Here is a 22237-nt window from a genome sequence, read left to right on the forward strand (position 1 = left end):
TGGAGCTGTCTCTTTCCAGAGAGCATCTTGGTACCCAGGTGTCTCTCCTCCATGGAGCAGGCTGTTGAATCCAGCAGTGTGGCAGTGATTTGCTTCTGTTTTCCAGGGAAAGCTGGGGTTGTCATGACAATGGTGTGCAGGCCAAGCTGGTGCATGGCTGTAGTATCCACACACCTCCACCACTAATGCATTTCATCCTCTCTGCAGGGCGGGGTGGGGGATGTAAAACTGCCTCTGGTGAGATGCTTGAAGCAGCTCTCTAGCATGGTGAGAAGCTCAGGCCCTTCTGGGGAGCACCTTTCCTCAAAGAATATTATTTTTTGGGGGAGTATCTGAAGCTGGGGAAAGGGGTTTGATCTACATTAAATCATTCTGCACCTTCTCCCCTGGTCTGAATTGGGCTGGCAGCAAGAGTGCCAGGTACAGGAGCTGTGGAGCCAGCAGAAATGCTGCAAACTACAGATCATTCTCAAGCACCCCTGGCTGCTTATGAACATCCCAAACTCAATTAAGGGCTTGTGGCACTGCTGTAAATGTAGTCTCAGTATCCTGAGCCTCTGCCTGCAGGTTGTTGGTTTAATTTGCAGTCACATTTGCAAAATTTGTAGTTGCATTTTGCACTTGGGCAGAGCATCCCAGCCTGTGAATCAGCACCTGGAGCTTAAAAACTTGGGTCTGATCCCAGCAGAGCCGGAGCAGAGGGTGGCTCTGCAAGCTGGAAGCAAAGCTTTGGCATTTTTTGTGGGAACATCTTTCCTGGGGTGCACTGGAGCTGCCTGAGCTCAGGACTTGGATGTGCAGGGGAGCAAAGGGCAGGACCTCTCCATTGTGACATGTGGCACTGCCATGTGGCACTGCCATGTGGCACTGCCCCATTTCCCCAGCTCAGGCACTGGATACCAGACCTCGCTTCAAGAATTTGCAAAAAAATGCATCATCATGCTTGGTCAAAGAGGAGAGTCCCCTGTGCCCCTTACACACCACCAGGCAGGATTTCACCATTTTCAGGAGCAGTGCAATCCAAATTCATCTTTACAGCCTCACTTGATCTCCCCTGGCCCAAGAATGGCAGCCAGTAACATCAGCCTTGCGAGTTGTGTTGCAAAAATGAGCGAGGCTCCTTTGTTGGAGCTGCAGATGTTGTGCTGGGTGCTGCAGAAACAAAGCTCAAAAAGCAGGCGATGCCCCAAATTTAAATAGACCGAGCAGACCCGGAGAACTCGGAGAGAGGATTCCCAAGGTCACGTAGGAAGCCTGTGGCAGATGTGGGGACTGAACAGAGATCTCCTGAGGCTCAGCCACACTGAGGTCTCAGGACTGTCTTCTCTATTGTCTTCCAGTACATTAAGAAGATCAGTTAATGAAATGGAATTAATAATGCCAGCTGCAGCACCAGCAATGCTGTAGGAGAGAAAAATTTCACAGCACAGGCTTAAAAACAGAGGGCTTGAAAATGGTAATAAACTGCAAGCACTTGCCTTTGTAATGGGGGAGTGCAGGAGGTCAGAGAGAGTTTTAGGGTCTCTTTAGCTTTACTGATCAAATCTTAAAGGAGGAATGAAGATGCAGTGACTACCTCCCACAGAGGAGAGAAACTCATGATTTTAAGGTTCCCAGCAACTGAAAAAAGTAGTCCCACTGGAAAGAATCAAAAGACTTTTCTAGGTCAATGGCAGGAATAGAGCCTTTATTTCTATGAACCTCACAGTTCAAAAATAACATTAAAGAACCAAGAGAAATTACCCACCTCTGAAGAAGCAGGAGTAAATCAAAACTGATTGTCATGTGTTAGTTGTGCTGCTGCCTGCAGTAATCAGGGCACCACAGGAGTCCTGGCCATCTCTGGGATGGCTGCTGAAGAAGGTCTGTGCTGTGTTCACTGAGGAGCATCAGAGGCTCAAAACCCAAAATTGTTTCTTAACAACAATGTTGAATCTAAGGAGCTCCCCCCAAAGGGCTCATTTACTGGGATTCAAGGAAAGGCCACCTCATTCCCAGGGAAGGAAGCAAGCACAAAGCTTGTCTCAGCTGGGTCTTTCACCAACTCATTTGGCTCGTGTCACTGGCTTGCTGCTGAAAATCTTATTATAAAAGGGTCGTCCTATACAGTTATATACAGTTATTATACAGTTATATATGATTGTTAACAGTTATACATAGTTATACAGTCTTCTTATACAGTTGGGGCTCTTGAACCTGGAGAAGAGAAAGGGAGACCTCATAGCACCTTCCAGTGCCTAAAGGGGGCTGAGAAGAGAGCTGGAGAGGGATTTTGGACATGGGCATGGAGTGACAGGAGAAAGGGGAATGGCTTCATCTGGCAGAAGGCACGTTTGGATTAGATGTTGGGAAGAAAGTCTTCCCTGTGAGGGTGGTGAGGCCCTGGCCCTCGCTGCCCAGGAAAGGTGTGGATGTCCCATCCCTGAAGTGTTCCAGGCCAGGTTGGATGGGGCTCTGACCAACCTGGGATAGTAGAAGATATCCCTGCCCATGGCAGGGGTTGGGAACTGGATAATCTTTAAAGTCCCTTCAAATTTACACTTCTATGATTAGATATGTCCATATATATCTATATATATCTATCTATATACATATACATATACATATACATCCACAATCTCAGCCTTTGAGTAAAGATGGGTATGAAGAACAGTTTTGCTGAGCAGAAACAGAGGCAGCAGAGCAGAAACTTAGCACATCTCGAAATCACACTTCTTGTCCTTGTGAACCACCCAAATATTTTGACTGATGATTAAAAAACACCCCTATATATCCAGGCATTTCAAGACTTTAAAAGAAATCACAAGGAGACTGGAACATTATGTGATGTGCCAGGACATAGGGCTGCCTTTGTTATGATTGTTCAGTTTCAGGCTTTAATTGTGCCAATTTAAGACCATATTGTCTTTTTTTTACCAGCTTATTGATTCTTTTTGTGGTTTGAAGATCTGAGAAAAAATGTAATTCATCACTGCATTACATCTTCTAAGAGAAAATAGCAAAGACCTGGGGCAAAAGACAGCAAGGACAGAACTATCTATGTGCTTCCTGTACTGTGAGAAGGGATGGACCTGAAACAGCCATCAGCATCTCCCAGCTCATGGCCTTGCCATTTGAGCTGCCTCTGAGCAGCTCTGCAGACCAGAAAATGTGCAAGAATGAGCACAAGACAGTGAAAAGGATGAGAGCAGAGCCAGGATTTGGCCCATCCTTCTGCTATTGACAGCCTCCTGACGGAAATGTAATTGCTGGCTGCCCTTGCTTGGAGTGCTCAGGCAAAAATTCCCCATTGCTCTTTAGAGCTTCGAGACATATTAATGCAACTTTTAAAATAGCATCTTCTCTATTTTTGTTGCTAATGCTAAGAACAAATTAGCTTAGAAAAATAACCCAAATGATCTCTCTTAATGCTATTGTTCTCCTAAAGTGCTAAGTGTCAGGATCTTTCAGCACCACGTTGCAGATCTGGCGCTGCCCTCAATGTGTCCCACCGAGCCTTGGCAAGGAGTGATGCAGGAAAACGCAATCAGTCTAAAGTACCTTCAAAGTCACTGCACTCCAGACAGTGGTTTCAGCTCTGTCTTTGGGTTTTTAATCATTAAGTAATCTTTGAAACAAACTGAAAGCAGCTGACTTCCACCCCTGCCCTCCAGCTGGGTTGCTAAGGGGTGCCCTGACATTTAGCTCCTGTGGTAGAACAGTGGGTGCTTCTGAGCTCTTATGGATTGATATATGGTCCATTCAAGTATATTTACCTAAAAAGCCTTAAATGTTGCTAACTCTGACCTCATCAGAGCTCATCAGTGGTTCACAGGTGGGTTGGGTCACCGTAGAAGGACCTTTGGAGGGAGGCAGGGTAGGGCTGGAGCACCGATCCCTGCTGCAGGATTTCCTGTACCCCTGCAAGGAGCACAACCCTGGTGGCCACACACTATGGCAGGGTGGCCCTGTCCTCTGCAGAGCTACAGTCTGCACCTCATTTGGCCATCCAGAGGTGGGTGCCCCATGCCTGGAACTGTTAAAGGCCACATTGGACAGGGCTTTAAGAAACCTTGTCTAGTGAATGGCATCCCTGCCCATGGGCAAAGGGTTTGGAACTAGATGCCCCTTAAGGTCCCTTCCAAATCATTCTGTGATCCCATGATCTCTGTTGGAGGGATAGGAAGAAATGAGGCAGACAGCAATACTCTGCTCCTGTGTCTGCTTGGCCAGTGGTTTCCTGAAACGATCCCACTGCAGGATGGGCTGAAAGCAACCAGGTAACTTTATTTTACTGAGTGCTTACCCCACACGTCCTGCACACTCAGATCATTATCTCTAGCAGAGCTATGTAGCAGGCAAATATCGATAAGCCCTCTTGGCTTGTGGCTGTACCATCAACACTGAGCTTCATGTGACCTCACTAACACATTTTAAGATATGTAATGATTTCAGTAACACCCACAGGAGGCTTCCAATGGACAGTGCTCTGAAGGGAAGCAAATTCCACTTACTACTTTTCATCCTGCTCCTGTTCATGATCACAGGAAAGCTTTCTGCCAACACTGAACTTTCCTGCAGCTGATGCCAAGATCTCTGTGCATGTCTCACCCTTTCAAGATCCAGGCAGAGCAATGTTTATTTGTGTCTTCCAGCCTGCTCCTGGTTTAGTTCTGTGTCAAAGAAACAGTTCTTAACCTCAGGACTGATGGCCAAGTGTTTAGTCCTAATTCTGTCCCACTACTTACTGAATGCATAATTTAAAATCTCATTATGGAAATGCATTTTTTTTTATCAATGGCCATTTTATTCCTGGGTCCACCCAGCACTGATTGGGATTTTGTGCAATTTCTGTAGTCACACATAGAGTTGCTTCTGTCCCCCACCTTCCTCAGGTCCTGGGACAAGTGAGTGCACACTGGAAGCTCTTCTTAGCCCATGTGCATTTTCTAAGAGTCTTCATCTCACTGTTCCAGTTCAGCTCTGTTTCTGACACAAATGCAGTGTTCTTGTTACTGCTGGTAAAGCGATGGGTTCTGGTGCCTGTGGATTAAAATAGTTCTGGAAGTAGTGTGGGAGAGTCCAATCACATGGGCCAGGTCTGAAGAGACACTTGTGCAAAGGCGAGTAAGAATTTAAACAGGAAGCCTGATGGTGCGTTTGTTTTGGTAGCCTGGAAGAAGGAATGGAGACATGAAGTCTGAGGCAAGAAAAATTTCCACCAGCAATGAAGGCAAGGAGAAATAATTAGTGGGATGTTAAATGTGCATGGACTACTCTTCTGTCCAAAGAGAATTTGTTCCTCACACTTGACTGAGAAATTTGGGTTAGTGAGACCCAACAGAGATCTTTTGCCTTCTCACTGCTGTGTTGCTGGTGGTATTCAGCCAGTAGCCATAAATTTGACCTATGCACGATGTTTGGGGTGCCTATGGCTATTCCAGGGACAAGGACATAGAACATTTATGTGAATTATGTCTCTGTTTTATACACACTGCTTGAAAATACTTCATAGTATGGCATGGTGCTGGGAACCCCCATTACAGAGCTGCAATGTTTGCAAGGAAAAATGTATCAATAGAGATATTTTCTGCTCTTGCAAAGGGTCTAAACCAATCAGTCCATGCAAATTGTCCCTTGCCAACCACTTTATTCCTTTTTTTTTTTTTTTTTTTTAAACAAAGCCAGGAAGAACACAAAATCCAAATTTGTAACATTCTAGATGGTTTAATCTTACTACAATGCAATGGCAGCTGAAGCCAGTTCTGCCCTAATTAGCTAAGGATTTCCCTGTTAGGGCAATGAAGATGCTGGGTTCAAGCCTAAGCAAGTACTTTTGGGGATCTCAAGGATGGTTTATAAACATGAATAATGGGCTGCTGGCCCTCATAATCCCAGCAGAGTTTCCGAGGTAAAGAGTAAGATAATACAATGGTGAATCTCCTTAATTTTTGGGGTTTTTTTTCTGTGAGTTACCTGAGGGAAGGATAAGTGCAGTACTACTGCCAGTTGGAGGAGATATCTGTTAACTCAGGTTTTAAAGACTTTTTATGTTTGGAGTCAAAAGAGCAGAAGGGTTCAAACTCTATTCCCCATGCTGATGAGTATGTGACCCACTGCGTCTGTGTTCCACATAAAAAAAACCAAAATTCAGTAAAACGCAGCTAAAGTGAAATTATTTCATGAACTGTCATGATCTAAATGTTTAAATCCAGCCACAGAGCTGAGAGGTGCCCAGCTGGGGTCATTCTGCCCAAAATGACTGGACATAGTCTGACACACTGTCACTCTTCAGTGAAATGGGGTGACTTTTTGGGGAGTTCATTAATATTACTAGGCACCCCAAAATCTGATAATGCAGGTGGGTTGAGTGGCAAAGGATTTTCTTTCCCGGTGTTTGCCAAGTATGACCATTGCATGGTTATGATGTCTCTGCAAGGCTATTCAAAATAGTTTATTGGTGGGGAAATTGAGGCAGAGGCTGTCTCCTGCTAGGAAAGGAGTGGTGGGGCCCACGTTAAAATTCAGCTATTAGTGGCCATTTCACAAACTGTCCTGTATTCCTGCGCTCTTACACCTCAAATCCTGATTTATGCAGCATTTTGGGACATGAGAGAAGGCAGCACTCATTCCCTGCACACCCAAACCTGGTGCAACTGGGAGTCCTCAGCATCCTGGTGTGGCAGGGCTTGGCATGGGGGGGCCACATGGGTCACCCCGTGCCCGCAGGGTTTTCCAAAAAAAATAGCAAATTAGGGGTTTCTCTGCAGGGCTTGGATCCTGACCTTGTTTATTTTCCTGCCTGCTCCCCGACCCCACCCAGCCGGCCAAAGGAGAGGGAGGCATGAAAACCTGGAGGAGTTGTGTGAAATTTGGCCTTCAGACATAAAAAAAAAAAAAAAAAAAAAAAAGAAGAAAAGAAAAAAAGAGAAAAGGAAAGGAAAAAAGAAAAAAAAAAATATACCAGATTCCATCACTGTCAAGAAATTTCTGGAACACGAACAGTCACAGCCGTACTGACACATAGGAAACACTGCTCACCCCTCACCGCCCCCCCCTTTTCCCCACACCCAATTTGTTTTTATTTCTTTGCCATCAGGTTGCCTTAACCATTTCCATGGCTTAGGAGGCTAAGCCGCCGGAGCGCAAGCTTTTGATTTGAAAAGGGACCGCATCCCCTTTTCAAAGGAGCCTGCTCCCTAGGGCAGCCACATCACACTGCTGATTTGCTGCAGTGGAGACCGCAGCGCGTACAATATGCCCTCCCCCTCCGCCTGTGCTGCTTACAGCATCAGTCCGGAGCCGAGCGGGGAGAGGCAGCGGTACCCAGGATCCCACCCATGCTCGGGAATGCCTGACTGCTAACGCAGTGCCTCCGACCAAAAGGACCGCCAATCCCTCAGCTCTCCGAGATGCAAGCCAGTGCCGATTCCACCAAGATGGACTGTCTTTGGAGCAACTGGAAATGTCAGGGTATTCTATCTATTCTGGTGTTGCATGCTAGGACTGCATGGCAGAGGAGGCAAAGGCAGGATCCATCCATTTTTGCATTGTTCACCTGTGGGCCTTTGCATGCTGTTTCCTCTCCCTCCCCGCCGAGCTTTTCTTTGGGGGTAATTTAAGAAAGGAAGATTAAAAGCCCCTATTTCTGCTCTTGGAATGCATTTCTCCCATCCCCAGGTGTCTCACCCTGAAAGCATCCAGGATACAGGTCCTCCCTTCCCACCTTACAGCTCATTCCCACAGCATCCGCCCTTGCCTTTAGCGGCGTCATTCCTCACCCTCGGCTCTCTCCGTCGGGATATCGCTGGCATGATTTCCCACCTTTCGGGCTTTAGGGAGGCCGGGTGACGGTGCCCTGGTGCCCGCCGGGGTTGGAGGTGGTGGCTTTGGGCTCCTGGGTGCCTCCTGCCCACGGACACACCCAGAGCTCAGCCCGTGTCACACAAAGAAAACGCAGCTTCGGCAGGGAGGGCGACAGAGCCGGGGCACCGCGGGATGGCCCCCCGCTCCCTACTTTGTTCTAGGGTTGTTTTTTTTTAAAAAAAAAAAAACCAAACACAATAATCCTTTCATTACGTTCCCTAGCACTCGTTCGGGGGGTAAAATTTTGCGATGATGTTGTGTGGCTGCCGCGTAGGCGAAGGGAACAATGGCATCTCCCTTCTGGGCTGATTTGCAGTGTATTTTGAGCGGGTCGGTGTCTGCGCTGGGTGGGGCTGGCCACCTTCCCGGGTGCCTTGGACAGCTTTTCAGCCATTTTTAGTCGGCTTCACACTTCCCAGCCGGCATCCAGCCTTTGTTTTGATAAAAGACAGTCTCTGTGACGCTGCTCGGTGGGCAGATTAGAGGGAGAAAAGCTAGCGGCTGATCCTGCCGGGCAGGCTGGGGATGCTTCGGGCAGGCTTTGTTTGAATGTATTTTTATTTTTTTTTTAAATTTTAAGGTGCATGTTTATGCTGAAATAGTCAGTTCGTGGTGCTGATGCTCACAGCAGGGTCCCTGAGAGAGATTACTCCGTAGCATCATCTCATTAAAGGCTCCAGGATGCTTGCAGACAGTTTCATAAACGCAGCTCGGTGCAACAGAAGCTGGCAAACCGATCTTAAGTGTTTTTTTGGGGAGGGGTGGGGATGGAGAGACCTTTCAGACGCTTGTCTCTAGGGAGCTTGATATTTTTGCAATCTCAATTCAGCATCTAATTGTATTTAGGAACTGAGGGTTTTTAAAGGAGGGTGAGTAGCTGGAAAGTAAACAGATGCACCTGTTAAATGCCAGGCTCCAGCAGCTCCAGCTTTCCACACTGAAATGAAAGGCAAGGGATTTCCATGCATTTGTGGGATTCATTAAGCTTATTTGAGAGAGTCACAACCAAACTTCAGGGTCTTTTCGTCTGAGCTTTGCAGATGAACTTCCTTGTAGGGTGGGGTTTGGGTCTTTCTTCAAAAATGCTCAGTATTTTGCTGATTCTTATAAAAACATTGGCTTGCTGAGTCAGATTGCTGAACCACCTGTTTTTAGAACCAAACTGAGAATTTTCCTTCTCATCAGAAAAAAAAAAAAAATCCCAGATTATGAAAGTGGAATAATGAAGGGCATGATGCTGTTGTTTAATTAGTAATTAATAATAATAGTGGGGGTTTCTCTCCTTCAGTGCTTTCCTTTTTGAAAGTGGGGTAGATTTGATGAAAATTGAATGACACAATATGTCCCATGCTGATTTGAAAACAAATCCCAGGTCTGAAAAAATCAACGCAGTTAAAATAAATCACTTGCCTCACTTCCACAGCATTTGCATATTTTTTATTTTCCTTGGGTGGTGCTCTATGATTCCAAAATGATCCTGCAGAAAACATGAAATAGCCATAGAATATTATTTCTGTCATCAAAATTCTTTGATCAGTCCCAGATAAAATAGAGGAAATTTAAAATTCAGGAGAATGAAGACTAAAGACGATTCATTGATTCCTTTAATATCTATTATTCATGTTGTCTCTGTCTCAACCTGGAATACCAATTTTGTGCAAATCTGGAGTTGTATAATTTTGCCAGCTTGATTGTCAATGGAATTGTGGTTCCTCCCTGAAAAGTCTGGAATGTGTCTGTGAGTGTAACAGATGCAGAGAGAAATCTCAGTAAATACAGAGCATATTTTTATGGAAATTATGGAGATTCAACAATGAGGTTAACAAAAGTTTTGAGTACTAAACAAGCAAGCCTGCAACTGGCTGTACCATTGAATTGATCCTCTAGCACTTGTAATTGGTGTAAAATCAGGTGGGGATTGTGAGAAGCTGCAAAGGCTCTTGGTGAAGCTTTGACTTTACCCTGCTCAGTCAAGGTACTGTTATTTATTTCCCTTGCTGTGAATCAACTCCTGCTGCTGCACACAGTTAGAAATATTGGTTTTTACCTGCCCATCCTGCAGGTACAGCAGGATTAAAGCAAAGGTAGATCATGACCCAGCCCTTGGGCGAGCAGGACAATAATTCACCCTTGCTGGGCGTCTGCTTCATTCAAAATATCAGCATGGGTGGCTTTGGGGAATTGCAGTGACTTCCACGCCCAAGTCATCTCCGTGCTGGAAGGTGATGCATTTGAAGCAGGCTGGGATGGAGCCATGCATAATGCAAGAGTGTGAGGAGAAATGTCCCTCCTGGGTGTGCTGGTGGCTGTGGGCCTTGGAGGAGCAGCCCACAGCCTGTGCCAGCCGTGTGTGTGACACGGGGTGTGACACGGGGTGTGACACGGGGTGTGACACGGGGTGTGACACGGGGTGTGACACGGGGTGTGACAGAGTGCGCAGCTTCCCGCAGGAAGCTGCTGGGCCAGGGCAGCCTCCAGCCTCAGGTGAAGGAGCAGATCCCTGTGCCTTCCCCGGGACTCAGCTCAGCACAACACAGCTTTACAACCTGCTAGAGATGCTCTCTGGATTAGGAAGGACATAAAACCATGGAATATCCTGAGCTGGGAGTGACTCACAAGTTTTGTGTAAGTCCAAGTTCTGGTCCTGCACAGGACACCCCAACAATCCCACCCTGTGCCTGGGAGCATTGTCCAAACACTCCTTGGGTTCTGTCAGGTTTGGTGCTGGATCCAGTGCCCTGGGGACCCTGCTCAGTGCCCAACCACCCTTTGGGTGAGGAACATTTTCCCTTCTATCCAACCTAAACTTCCCCTGACACAGCTCCAGCCATTCCCTCAGGTCCTGTTGCTGAGGTCCTGAGACCTGCTGAGGCACCAGACAGAAGGGATCAGGAGCTCAGTGCCCAAGTTAGCACCCATGCCTGGAGGAGTTGTTTGGTGTCAGTACACTCATCCTCATGAATATTCCCTTTTCCACTCTTCCTTCTACATGCCAGCTCTTGGATGGTCATAAGTGTCAGGCTTGCTCCTGCAGCTTCCACCTGCTGCAAGACTCATTAAAAAAAATGTAAAGATCTAGAGATACAGGCTGGTGAAATGTTCATAGAAATGATCCTAAATATTACCCACATTATAATTATAACTTAACATTGAAAAGAACTGCCAACTTTATGAAATTCATCTAGTTGACATAACTCTGCTGGGACTGCAGTTATTGATTATCATTTTCTTGGCAGCTGTTTTCAGGGAACCAGCTGCCTTGCTTGACTGATATATCCAATGGTTTCCAAAGGGTGATGGGAAGCTGCAGCAACTGTCCATGGTGATGTTCCTCACTTTAAGACTGATAAAGAATTTCGATGGCAGTAATATGGTTGCATGCTGTTAATCTGTAATCTTATTGACAGTTGTGAAGTCTGCCTAATTACAGCTTTATAATGAGAATGAAACTTCAGCCAGTTGCTACCTTCAGTGCTTTACTGGAAATACTATGGGCTGATCTCTCAGATGGGACCCACTTGATAAAGATCTGCCCCACTGTTTGGTCTTATGTTGGATCTTGGTAGGGATAAAACCCTGGTACCAACTCAACACCTGCTGTAGCCAATTTAGCTCACAGTTTCATAAAACTATACCAATTTATGGAGAGCTTATTTTCTAATTTCACAAAAGATTTCCTGTGAAGTTTGAAGGAAATTTGTCAAGATTATTTACCACTTTCAGATTTTTTTTTCCACTGATGCAGAATTAGTATCAATTCTTCTTCCAGCATGTTCCTGTTGATAGCAAAAAAAATCAGTGAGAAAATGTGCTCTGCACATCTGCTGTGCCAGCACAGAATCACAGAAGGGTTTGGGATGGAAGGGACCCTAAAGACCACCCAGTTCCAACCTCCCTTCCATGACCAGGGACATCCTCCACCAAATCAGGTTGCTCAGAGCCATATTTTTTAAGAACTGATGGACAATATTCTTCCATTGCCAGAACAAGGGGAAAATTCCCCCAAAATAAGAGTATATTGAGTATTCCCTGAGGAGTAATTTAAACTCCATCAAGGGGGTGTTGGGGGGCAGTAGCTGAAGGCAATGTTGGAGGGTTTTTTTATTTTCATTAGCTCTCTGGGAAGTGAATTCTGGTGAGGCTTTTATGATATCAGAAGGTGTATTTTCTCCACATCATATTTAATTATAAATAACATAGGTCTGAACCACTCATTTTGAAAATCTGCAGATTTTCAAATGTTTGGATAGAGTCTAAGAGAGAGTCCAGGTCTATTCCTTTGGTCCAGGAGCTCAGGAAAATCTTAACATTTCCATAGCATTTTGTGCACTCAGAGCCTGCATTCAGGGACTCTGCTTGGTCTCCTTGGTTTCTGCCCAATTAAGGTGAGAGCCATAACATCCTCCACAGAAACTGCCCAAGGCAGGCAGTGATACAGTTTGATGAGCAGGAATTGTGTGTTTCTCCTGCTGCTGTTCTCAGTCCTGGTCTTAGAGCATCTCTCATGTGAGCATGAAAGTAACAACAGTGTGATTGTTAATAGCAGCACCAATCACATAATAATTAATAATTAATGACAGTAAATGCTACAATAGACTCATGTGTGGTGTGGTTGTAGGGTTGATTCTTTATTGACAATCCTCTTTTACTGCCAGTCCTCTCCTGTCTACCCAAGCCTACTCTGGTGCCTCACATAATCCATCAATATTTTTTTGCTGACATCTTGATCTTGCAGATGTTATAGGATATAACATGGAGGGCGTCCTGTATCAAGGTTTTTCTTTTCCCTGATCTTATTTTTGTTCCAGGTCTTCTCTCATCAGACTCTGGGGACTAAGAAGGTCTGAACTTTCAAGTTAAACCTTGAAACAGGTGGATGATAAAGTTACAAAGCTAAACTTAGGAAGTTAATGGTCAGTGTGTACAAGAGGTAGAGATATGGAGAGATTGCAAAAGGCTGGAGATGAAGGATCAGGAGATATGCCTCATGAAAGAGCAGAGATACTCTCTCTTGGCTCTGCTGTTCATCACAGCAGTCTCCTGAAGGCACCAGACTGCTCATTAAGCCGTGTATCCATCTGTATTACGTTAGAATCAAATCTGTTGTGGGGAGGGGAGCAGTGTCCACATTGGATCCTTCATTGGAGGGGAGAGGGAAAGGCTGGTCCTGCAGCCTGTGGTTAAACCTGCAAGCCAGGCTTGCTTTGAGTGCCAGCAGTATTTATTTTTACTCAGCATTGTCACATTTGTTGTCAAATACTTTTGTGACAGCGCTATAAACAAGATTGTCCTTCTTAAATTGTGTTTCTTGTTTTTTTTTCACTCCCAGAAGGTCTGATAAATGCCTTATGAAGTGATTTATATTTATGAAGTTGTAATGTTACACTGTGTACAGAAGTAAATGCTGTGCACAGAGAGGTTTTTCTCACTTCTCTTAAGAACTATTATTAGATAGGGAGTGAAGCAGTAAAGCCCATTGATTTTACCTCCTAAGCAGGTCTGGTGGTATCTCCATGGTGGGAAGGACAGCTTGATCACTTCCAAAGGTGTTAGTAGTGTACTAGAGAGAATACAACCTTTTATAGAATCATCAAGGCCCATGGGCTTCATTTGAAGGCTAGGTACCAAGGCTTTTCTCACACATTTTGTACTAACTTCCATGGAAATGCTGCTTTCTGTGTGATCACTTTTCACACATTTGTTGAAGTAGGAGAAAAACTTGCAAAGTCAGAAGGAGAAAACAGAGATTTGCAGAGGAGAAGCTGTGGAAGATTTGAATTGTCCAGTCTCTGCATGGTTGATCATTAATTTTCATACCACAACGCTTTCTTTGAGACAGGAATGGGAAAATCCCCATTTTTCCTACAAAAGTATTTTTGGGAAAATAACCATGCAGGAAGACATTTTAGCTACAGGTTGGTTTGGATCCTCTGGGATCTCTGCTGGGCCTGCAGCTGCCCCGCACCACGAGGCTTCTGGGGACCACAAAAACCCCCAAAGCCCAGCCCTTGTGTTTCCAGGTCCTAACAAGAATGGATTCAGGAGCATTTTTAATCATTCTGCCTTGGCACTGCCCTTTCCAGCCCCCACATCTGTCTTCTGGCTTTTTTGATACCAAGTACTGAGAAGCAGAAACATTTTCTGCTGCAAGCCATGGAAAGAGCTGTGAGAGCTTTTTGGCACTGCTGAGCCATTACTTGCTGCCACAAGCTCTGCCTGCTGCTGCTGTTTCTTATATTTGTGAGGTTAGTTTTAGCTTGCCCCACAAACATGGGTATTTACCAGCTGTTCATATTAACAGGTGGTTTCTTGTACCATAGAGTTCACCTTTGCTAATCTGTGACTTGGCCCCGAGTGCAGCATCCCACTAGTTTAGCCAGATGAGGTTCTGCCATCAAGCATCTCCTTAAAGCACTGTTTTGGCACCCTTGGAAAATATCTTGCAACTGGAAGATTACTTGAGCAACATTTTGCAAGTTCTACTGTGAGTTAAAAAGCACAAGCAGGCGATACTTGCAGATAAACAGCTCATCAGACACGCTTCTCCAGAAAAATTCTTCAAAGGCAGTGGCAGTGACCTGCAGCACTGCTGTCTTAAAGATGGCTGGAAAGTCTTCCTTAATAAATGCAAATAGTTTTGAGTCTAAGGCAGTTCTGGAAAAACCCAGAGTCCTTTTATACCTCCACAAATGATTTAGACCTCTGATGAGTTACACTGTTAAGAGTGCAAAATGAGTGATGTTCCTTCCCTTCTTCCAGGAGGCTAAAGGGAGACCATGGAAAGCTACAGCAGAACAGCTTCTGCATGTTAATGGGCATGGGCAGCATTTTGCAGTAGTGATTTTCAAAACAGAAGGAGCCCGACCCTCAAGTGAAGCCAAGGCTGATTTCAGTGCCCAAACCCCTTTTGCAAATCCTCGCTGCAAACTGGGTGGTTCGAAGTTGGCGTTTTGGCTCTCGGAAGTGGATCTTGCTTAGCCAAACAGACTGAGCCCCTGTCCAATTGCATGCACATCACACATCAACAGCCTCACGTGGCACCAGCCTCCTGCCTCATGAATATTCAGTGTACATTGCTCAGAATTGTGCCATTGTGGTGGGGTCTGGGCAGCGCCCTGCGCACACACACCCCTTCCCAGTAAACTTTCAGGACACTGCACCATGCTAGGACCTTTGATTCTTTCCCTTCTGATTGAGCAAAGCACTCAATTATTGTGTGGTTAATTCATGCTGTGAGGTATCCTCTGTGCTTTAGTTTATCTGGGGAATGCCATACCCACCTTAGAGCTGGGCTGGAAGCTGTCTCAGCCTGGCCAAGCGTGGGGCTGGCGCGTGCTGGCGAGTGGCTCTGCAGAGGAGGGGGTGTGTGAAAGCTGCGCTTCCAGCTCAGCTCCTGGCCCTGTCATCCTCATCCCCACTGCGTCTCCATGTGCTGGGGAGGCTCCTCTGAGCCTGCCTGGTTGTCTCTTCAGTATGCCAAGCCAGGGGTACAGGCACGAACAGGGAGCTGCCCTTCAGCAAAGGCACTGGTTATGCTTAGTGACCTGTTGGAAGACATTAAACCCATGGGGTCAGAGTTGTTTGATATCTTAATCAGTTTTACATGAATAAAGGCTGAGAGAAAACTCAAAGCAGACATATAAATGTGGTGGACACACTCATCCTTAATTTTCATTCCAGTTTAGAAAAAAAAAGAAGGGGTGTGAGGAGGGTTGATGCAAAAGTCTGATTTCACCTGATGGCCAATGAGAAAATTTCTCATTTGTTTTCTCCTTGGTCTCTATTTACAGCACCAGACACTGAGGTGACAGGTGCTTTGGCTCTGGTGTAAATGGTTACAGGAGAAAATGGCACTCTGAGGAAACCAGGCAAAGGATCCCAGCTGGGGTATTCTGCATCCAGAGCACCTCTCCCTGATTTTAAGAGATATTTGTTTAGGTAAGGAAACATAGGAGAAAAATGTGTTTGGCTACTGTCTCAGCAAGGAAGCATTTCTTTGCCCAGAGGGTGGCCAAACTGAAACTGGCTTCTAGAGAAAGGGTCAATGCCCCAAACCTGTGTTTCAGAATTATTTGAAAAATTCCCTCTAAAACATGCTTTAGATTTTCATCAGCTCCAAATTGGTCAGGCTATTAGAGTAGGTGATGGTTGTAAGTGCCTCCCAGCTGAAATAGTCTGTTATTTTCTATATTCTATTCTATTCTATTCTATTCTATTCTATTCTATTCTATTCTATTCTATTCTATTCTATTCTATTCTATTCTATTCTATTCTCTCCATTCCAATAATGTAAAAAGCCTTTGAAGTGACTGAAGCTTCAACTGAAAGAGAAAAATGGTTCTGACAGGTGTAGCTCAGGTGTTTTTAGCAGCATCTAAATTCCAGGGGAACTGATACAGCTCAAATCCCTGAGGCCTGTCAGCCAAAGTCTTCCCAAGTCTCCACTGATTTCTAGTTCTGGATTCTCCTTCTTCCCCTTCCCTGCCCAAGGAGCTGTGAGGTTCACCTCCCTCCTGTATCATCTTTTTCAAAGAGGTTTGGCTCAGCCCCTTCTCCTTAAGGGAGAGGAGGAGGAATGGCTACAGGAGCATCAAATCCCACCCAAACAGCTGGACAGGGTAGCAGTGCTGCAGCTGTCTGTCCCTTCAAGGGAGATGAGGAGAAGGCAGATGTTCTTCCTGCCCTTGAGAATCCTGACAGACCTGGCAGGCCACGGGTGAGGGGAATGTGCTCCCAGGCTGGACCTGGGCACTGGGAGAGCCATTTAAAAATCATTGAACTCGTATCTCTCTTTTCTATGCTGAGATTTTCCAACTAGCAGTTGGCACTTTTTTTTTCATGCACATTGGAATATTTGCCTCAGGCCTAAAAGACACAGGATCCCTCTCTCCCAGGTCTCCTTTGGCTGGAGAAAGAAACCAGATGCTTTTTCATCTCCTCCCTGGTGCATGCACTTGTTCCCAGAACTGTGTCACTTGGCCTCTGTCCATCTCACTCTGATCCTTTCCTTACCTGATACAGCTGAGTAAATATCCCAGTCATTCCATGGCAGGAACAGATGACTTTCAGGATATTCACATACCTGGTCAAGTCTGTCCTGAGTAACTCAGCATCTTCCCTTTTAAGGGGAATGAGGAAATGCAGTTTGGCATCTCTCTACATGAGAATGCAGCCCACTGCCAGTCTTCAGTTTGAAGATCATAGGAAGAAAAAGGCTTAGTTGGTCATTTTGGATCTTAAAATTAATTTGGATTGACTCAGGGAACTCTGTTGGAGTTTGGTTTGTATTTTTTGGCTCAGTTCTCATTTGTTTGCCTCTCTACTGCCTGTGTCCCAGGGAGTGTTTTCCCCTGGCACATGTCCTTTTTCTGCCATCAGCAGATGATGTACCACATACACCAGCTTATCTGTGCTTATTTAATTTAATGTTGAGGTTTTGTGTGATAGAAAACTTAAATATCTCAAAGTCAGATTTGCATAAATTTCCAGTGCTGTCCTCTGACAGAGTAATTTTTGATCACAAAAAGTATCAGGTCGTGAATAATCACAGAATTTCAGAATGGGTTGGGTTGGAAGGAATCTTAAAAAATCATCTCATTCCATCCCTCCTGCCATGGGCAGGGATATTTTCCACTTGTTCCAAGCCCCATCCAGCCTGGTCTAGAACACTTTCAGGTGGGGCAGCCACAGCTTCTCTGGGCACCCTGTGCCAGCACCTCACCACCCTCATAGAAAATATATGTCCAAATGACACCAAATGTTCCCTGGTGACAGCACCCAGTTCTTGTGCTGCAAGATTTTGAAGTACCTTTACTGAATAAATGAAAAATGGCCAAACCTGCACGCTTGTGTTCTGGATGCCATTTTGAAAGGATGGTTTGCAAGGATGGAGCTGCGTGCTCCAGCACCTCATCACCGTGAGCAATCTGTGGAGCTCCAGCTGTGTCCTGCAATACAGCTGTGCCTGCTGCTAAACCTCCTCATCCAGATGCTCTGACCATGCTGGAACTGCATTTTGGAGCGTTCCATACCCCCTGCCCAGGGGCTTCTGCAGGAATCAGGCATGGGCATGTATCTGTAACATCCCTGTTTCATGGAGTCAGCACCTAGGACCCCTAAACAGGCACCAAAGTCCCTTGTCCTGTGGTTTCCATGCAGCCCATAGGATCCAGTCATGTGTGTTCATGATCACAGGTCCAGTGCTGAAAGCTTGAAAATAGTAAAAGATTTTTATATAGTGTATATTGATGGAAAATATAATTGGATGTGAATGATGCATGAAGAGAGGAGAGCTCAGTAATATAACAGCAATTTTTGCATTCAAGCCCATCACTGTAAAGCAAGGCTAATATGTGTAATAGTAATGAGTAATATAACTCATTGACTCAAGGCAAACATGCAGTAATGACTCACAATTTTTAGAGATTAGATGATAAGGACTAAGATTTTGGATTAATTTTGTTTCTTTTAGTATCAGTCACTTTTTTTTTTTTCCTTGACAGATTGCAGTTTTCCTGAATTTACTCTTTGTTCAGAATGATTTGACAAGTGGCATCTCTCAAATCTGTTTGGCTGGTGGTGTGTTCAAACTGTTCTTGAGGACTTGTGCAGTGTGTGAAATTAAAGCTGTTTTGTTTAGGTTGTTATGAGCATATTCTCCGGCTGGATGAAGAGTCCTCTCAGAAACAGGTTGTGGGTGTAAGCAGATTAAATTCACCTTTGTGGACTGGATATTCCACAATCTTTTCATAACATTGTGTTATTTTAGTGGCTGTCTCCGATGTGAAAATTTTTTCTGGAGAGGTTGAAGTAAAATATGCAAAGTGGGTGGGAAAACACTGTAAAAGTTACTTGCTTTACAAATGTAAAAATGCACTAGTTGAAAATGGGTTTATGCACTTTTTTGTTCTAACCAGCACCTCCCATGGACAGGGGAAGTTATATAACAAGCAAAAGGCTTTTTTATTTATTTTTTTTTAGTATTTCTGAGACAGTTGGATTGAATAGCAAGAGAGATTTATTCTGTATTTGAAGGCCTTATCTGAAAAATGGTTTCCTAGTCATGGAACTATTAAGCAGTGGTAAAACCAGGAGTCTTTTCCTCTCTCAAAACTTATGAAATAACACAATTAGATTGTCAAAACTTTGAATGGGAAAGTGGTTTATCGTGGCTAGCCCCAAACTTTCTCATTCATTTATCAACAACCAAAACTGGAAAACGCTTTGATCAAGCATTCAGCATTTGAACTTGTGGGGGGAAAAAAAAAAAACAAATGAAAAATTGGAATTTTCAGGCTCAGTACATGCGAGGTAGGTTGAAATCTTCCAAACAGCCCTAGCAACAACACAACAAGCAACCCCAGCTTGCACTTGCCTTGCTGCTACAAGGGACCCACCCACTGTGCTGCGGTTGGAGATATTCATCCATCTTATCTAACCCAGGCACAGGCACAAGGAAAACAAGGATTTCAAGTAGGTCATCGGTTGCAATTTCCTCAGCGTGTCGCTCCAGTCCCTTCCCTGCTCCTGCTGGGGAGCTCCTGTTGATGCTGCTGTGAGCAGAGACATCGCTGCTGCCAGGCCCTGCGCAGTGCCCACAGCGGCCACCGCCGCTGCCTTTCCAGCTCTTTAACAATTTGGTCTTCTCCCCCCAGCTATCGACCTGTTGTACTGGCGTGACATCAAGCAGACAGGGATCGTGTTTGGCAGCCTCCTGTTGCTGCTCTTCTCCCTGACCCAGTTCAGCGTCGTCAGCGTCGTGGCCTACCTGGCCCTGGCCGGCCTCTCGGCCACCATCAGCTTCAGAATCTACAAATCGGTCCTACAGGCCGTGCAGAAGACGGACGAGGGCCACCCCTTCAAGTGAGTGGCTTCATGGTGGTGCCCATCTTTTTTTGTGCTGGTTGAAATTCTCTTCTTGCTCGTAAAGAGGGAAATAATGATATTTTCACGGCGTCTCAAGAGTTGTAAGGTTCTATTGACTTAGATCCTGGAGAGCGAAAGGAAAACAACACACCACACAAATTGTCATCTTCTTAGACACGGGGTTTTTCTTCTCAAAAAGATGGAGGAAATTTTAAGCAAACAGAGAAAAGGAGTTTCTTTAGAGCTAGTGATAATACAGCATACCTGCAAGCAAAAAGAGCATTGTTTCTGAGCACAATCTATTGGGCGTAGAAGGAATCTCTCTATGCCTTTTCTCCAGAAACCCAATATCAAAGAGATGGTGCCAGTGCCAATGTACCCCCCACTCTCCACAGGGTCAGGGGGGTTTGCTCCACAGAACTTTCTCCTCTGCTGCGCCAACCATTTGGTAAACTAGGTCATGGAACTGGTGTGGTTTGCAAACACACACACTAAAAAAGAATCTTGTTGGGGTGCTTCTGCTTCACTTGGGTCAGTTCTGAGCAGCGACTCAGGATGGGAGGGCATAGCTCAGAGAACAGCACAGAAATTTCTGGGGAAAACTCCCAGGTCAGATTTGTATCCCCCTCTGGGTGAAAAAAAGAGATAAATCCATCAAGACCAGGCTCTGTGTGGGAAGAGGGCGAGGCTGGAGGAGAACAGCCCCAGCTCAGCATCACCCAGCGAGATGGGTCATGCAGGGTGAAGAGGGTGTGCTGGTGGCCCTGTGCCTGCAGGGAGGGGAGCAGGCTGCTCCAGCACAAAGAAATGAGGTCTGGGAAGGAGGGAATGATGGGTTGGATGGGAACGAGCATGAACAGCAGGGGAAGCTTCCCAGCTTTGTAATGGGACCTGTGTTTCTGGCAGAGCCTACTTGGAGATGGAGATGAATCTTTCACAGGACCAGATCCAGAAATACACAGATTGTCTCCAGCTATACGTCAACAGCACAGTCAAAGAGCTGAGGAGACTCTTTCTCGTTCAGGACCTCGTGGATTCTTTAAAAGTAGGATTGCTTTAAGTAATTTTAACCCCTCTCTAGAGGATCAATCTACATTTCAAAGAGCTGCTTCCCATGTTGACAGGGCTGTCACGAAACCTAGTTTTGTGTAACTTCAAATATGAAAGCTGCTCTGCTTTTTGATTTAAAAATGTTTCCAGCACTTTAGAGGTTTGGCATCTGAATGTATTGATAGGTAATACAAAATGGATAAATTTGCAGAACCAGCTTAGCTCCACCTCAGTTCTAGAAGCATCCCAGCATTATGCTTTCTATTGCTTTGCTATAAAATAATGTTCCCCTCTGTTAATCTGGATTTCCTCTGGTGGCATTTCCTGCAATGGAAGATCTTCTTTCACTCCCTGCTGAAATAACTATTGATTTTTAGCCTTACACTCAAGCAGGTGTCCTTTAGGGCAAAGGGAAGACCATTAAAAGCACAGGCATAGGTTATACTCCTAAATTAGTAAAGAATTTTAGGAAAATGTACCCCTCTCCCAGCCTCAAATGCTATCAGTCCCTGAGATTATCACTTCAAGGCTCTGTTTAACCTCTGGGATGACCTCTGCCATCATAAAAATTGGATGCAGAAATCTGCCTATGCCATTCTCAGTGCAGAGTCCTATATAGATGCAATTTAAGCCCTAAATAGATGTGAGAGCTGAGCTAAGAGGGCAAGGAGCAGAACAGAGAATGGGGTTTATACATCTAGAAAAACTATCTCATTCCTAATGTGCTTTAACTTCTCCCTTCCACATTAAAAAGGCTAATGTGCTGCTATCTTAGCTAGTTAAGCAAACTACTTTCTTCTTATGCTGCCACTGGAGGTGATGTAATGATCCATCTTTAATTTAGTTTGCAGTACTAATGTGGCTGCTGACTTACGTGGGAGCCCTCTTCAATGGCCTGACTCTTCTGATAATGGGTAAAAATCAACATTTCTTTTAAAAATCTATTTTTAACTTGAACTCCCTTCGGATTTCAGCTTAGACAAAACAGCCTATCCCTGACATGCCTTCTCCTCAGTTAAACCATCAACATTTATTTCCCATCCCAAATATTCCTTGTTCTATTACGCTGTCCCTCCTGCTAGAGCTACTTTGCAGCTCCCAGTCCCAGAGCAATGGGGAATTCCATATTTGGGAGGCTTGAGCAAAGTGCATTTTTAATACAAAGCTCCCTGGTGGATCAGCTGACCAAGTGGCACCATAATGTGTTTGCCACTGAAGTAGGTCTCTCCTCTGGAGGAATCTGATCTGCAGGAAAGTAACACTGTGCTCTTTTTCTCCTCAGCTGTGGTGTCTATGTTTACTCTCCCCGTTGTATATGACAAGTACCAGGTAGGTCTGTCTGCATTTGGGGTGGCTGGGTGGCTGTGCCTGGTTGTTGCCTCTTTGACTTGGTCCCCTCTTGCTCTTTGCAGGCACAGATTGATCAGTACTTGGGGCTGGTGCGGACCCACATAAACACGGTGGTGGCAAAGTGAGT

The 22237-nt window shown here is 45.2% G+C and overlaps 1 protein-coding gene across 2 annotated transcripts in view; it reads left to right on the forward strand.

Annotated features, from left to right (window-relative positions):
• RTN1 (reticulon 1) overlaps window positions 1-22237 on the forward strand; it is a 114870-nt gene that overhangs the window by 91081 nt on the left and 1552 nt on the right. Inside the window, exons 1-6 of one of the 2 annotated variants that reach the window (XM_005520038.2) lie at window positions 7123-7452; window positions 19500-19707; window positions 20617-20755; window positions 21605-21674; window positions 22043-22089; window positions 22173-22231. In XM_005520038.2, coding sequence (XP_005520095.1) covers window positions 7392-7452; window positions 19500-19707; window positions 20617-20755; window positions 21605-21674; window positions 22043-22089; window positions 22173-22231 — 584 coding nt within the window. In that variant the 5' untranslated portion in view covers window positions 7123-7391. Of the gene's footprint in view, window positions 1-7122; window positions 7453-19499; window positions 19708-20616; window positions 20756-21604; window positions 21675-22042; window positions 22090-22172; window positions 22232-22237 lie in introns of those variants that run through there. The other variant, XM_005520037.2, reaches the window with a different exon arrangement.

Source organism: Pseudopodoces humilis, chromosome 7, assembly GCF_049639895.1.
Source record: "Pseudopodoces humilis isolate 2021_Gansu_Grassland_sample_001 chromosome 7, ASM4963989v1, whole genome shotgun sequence".
Classification (NCBI taxonomy): domain Eukaryota; kingdom Metazoa; phylum Chordata; class Aves; order Passeriformes; family Paridae; genus Pseudopodoces; species Pseudopodoces humilis.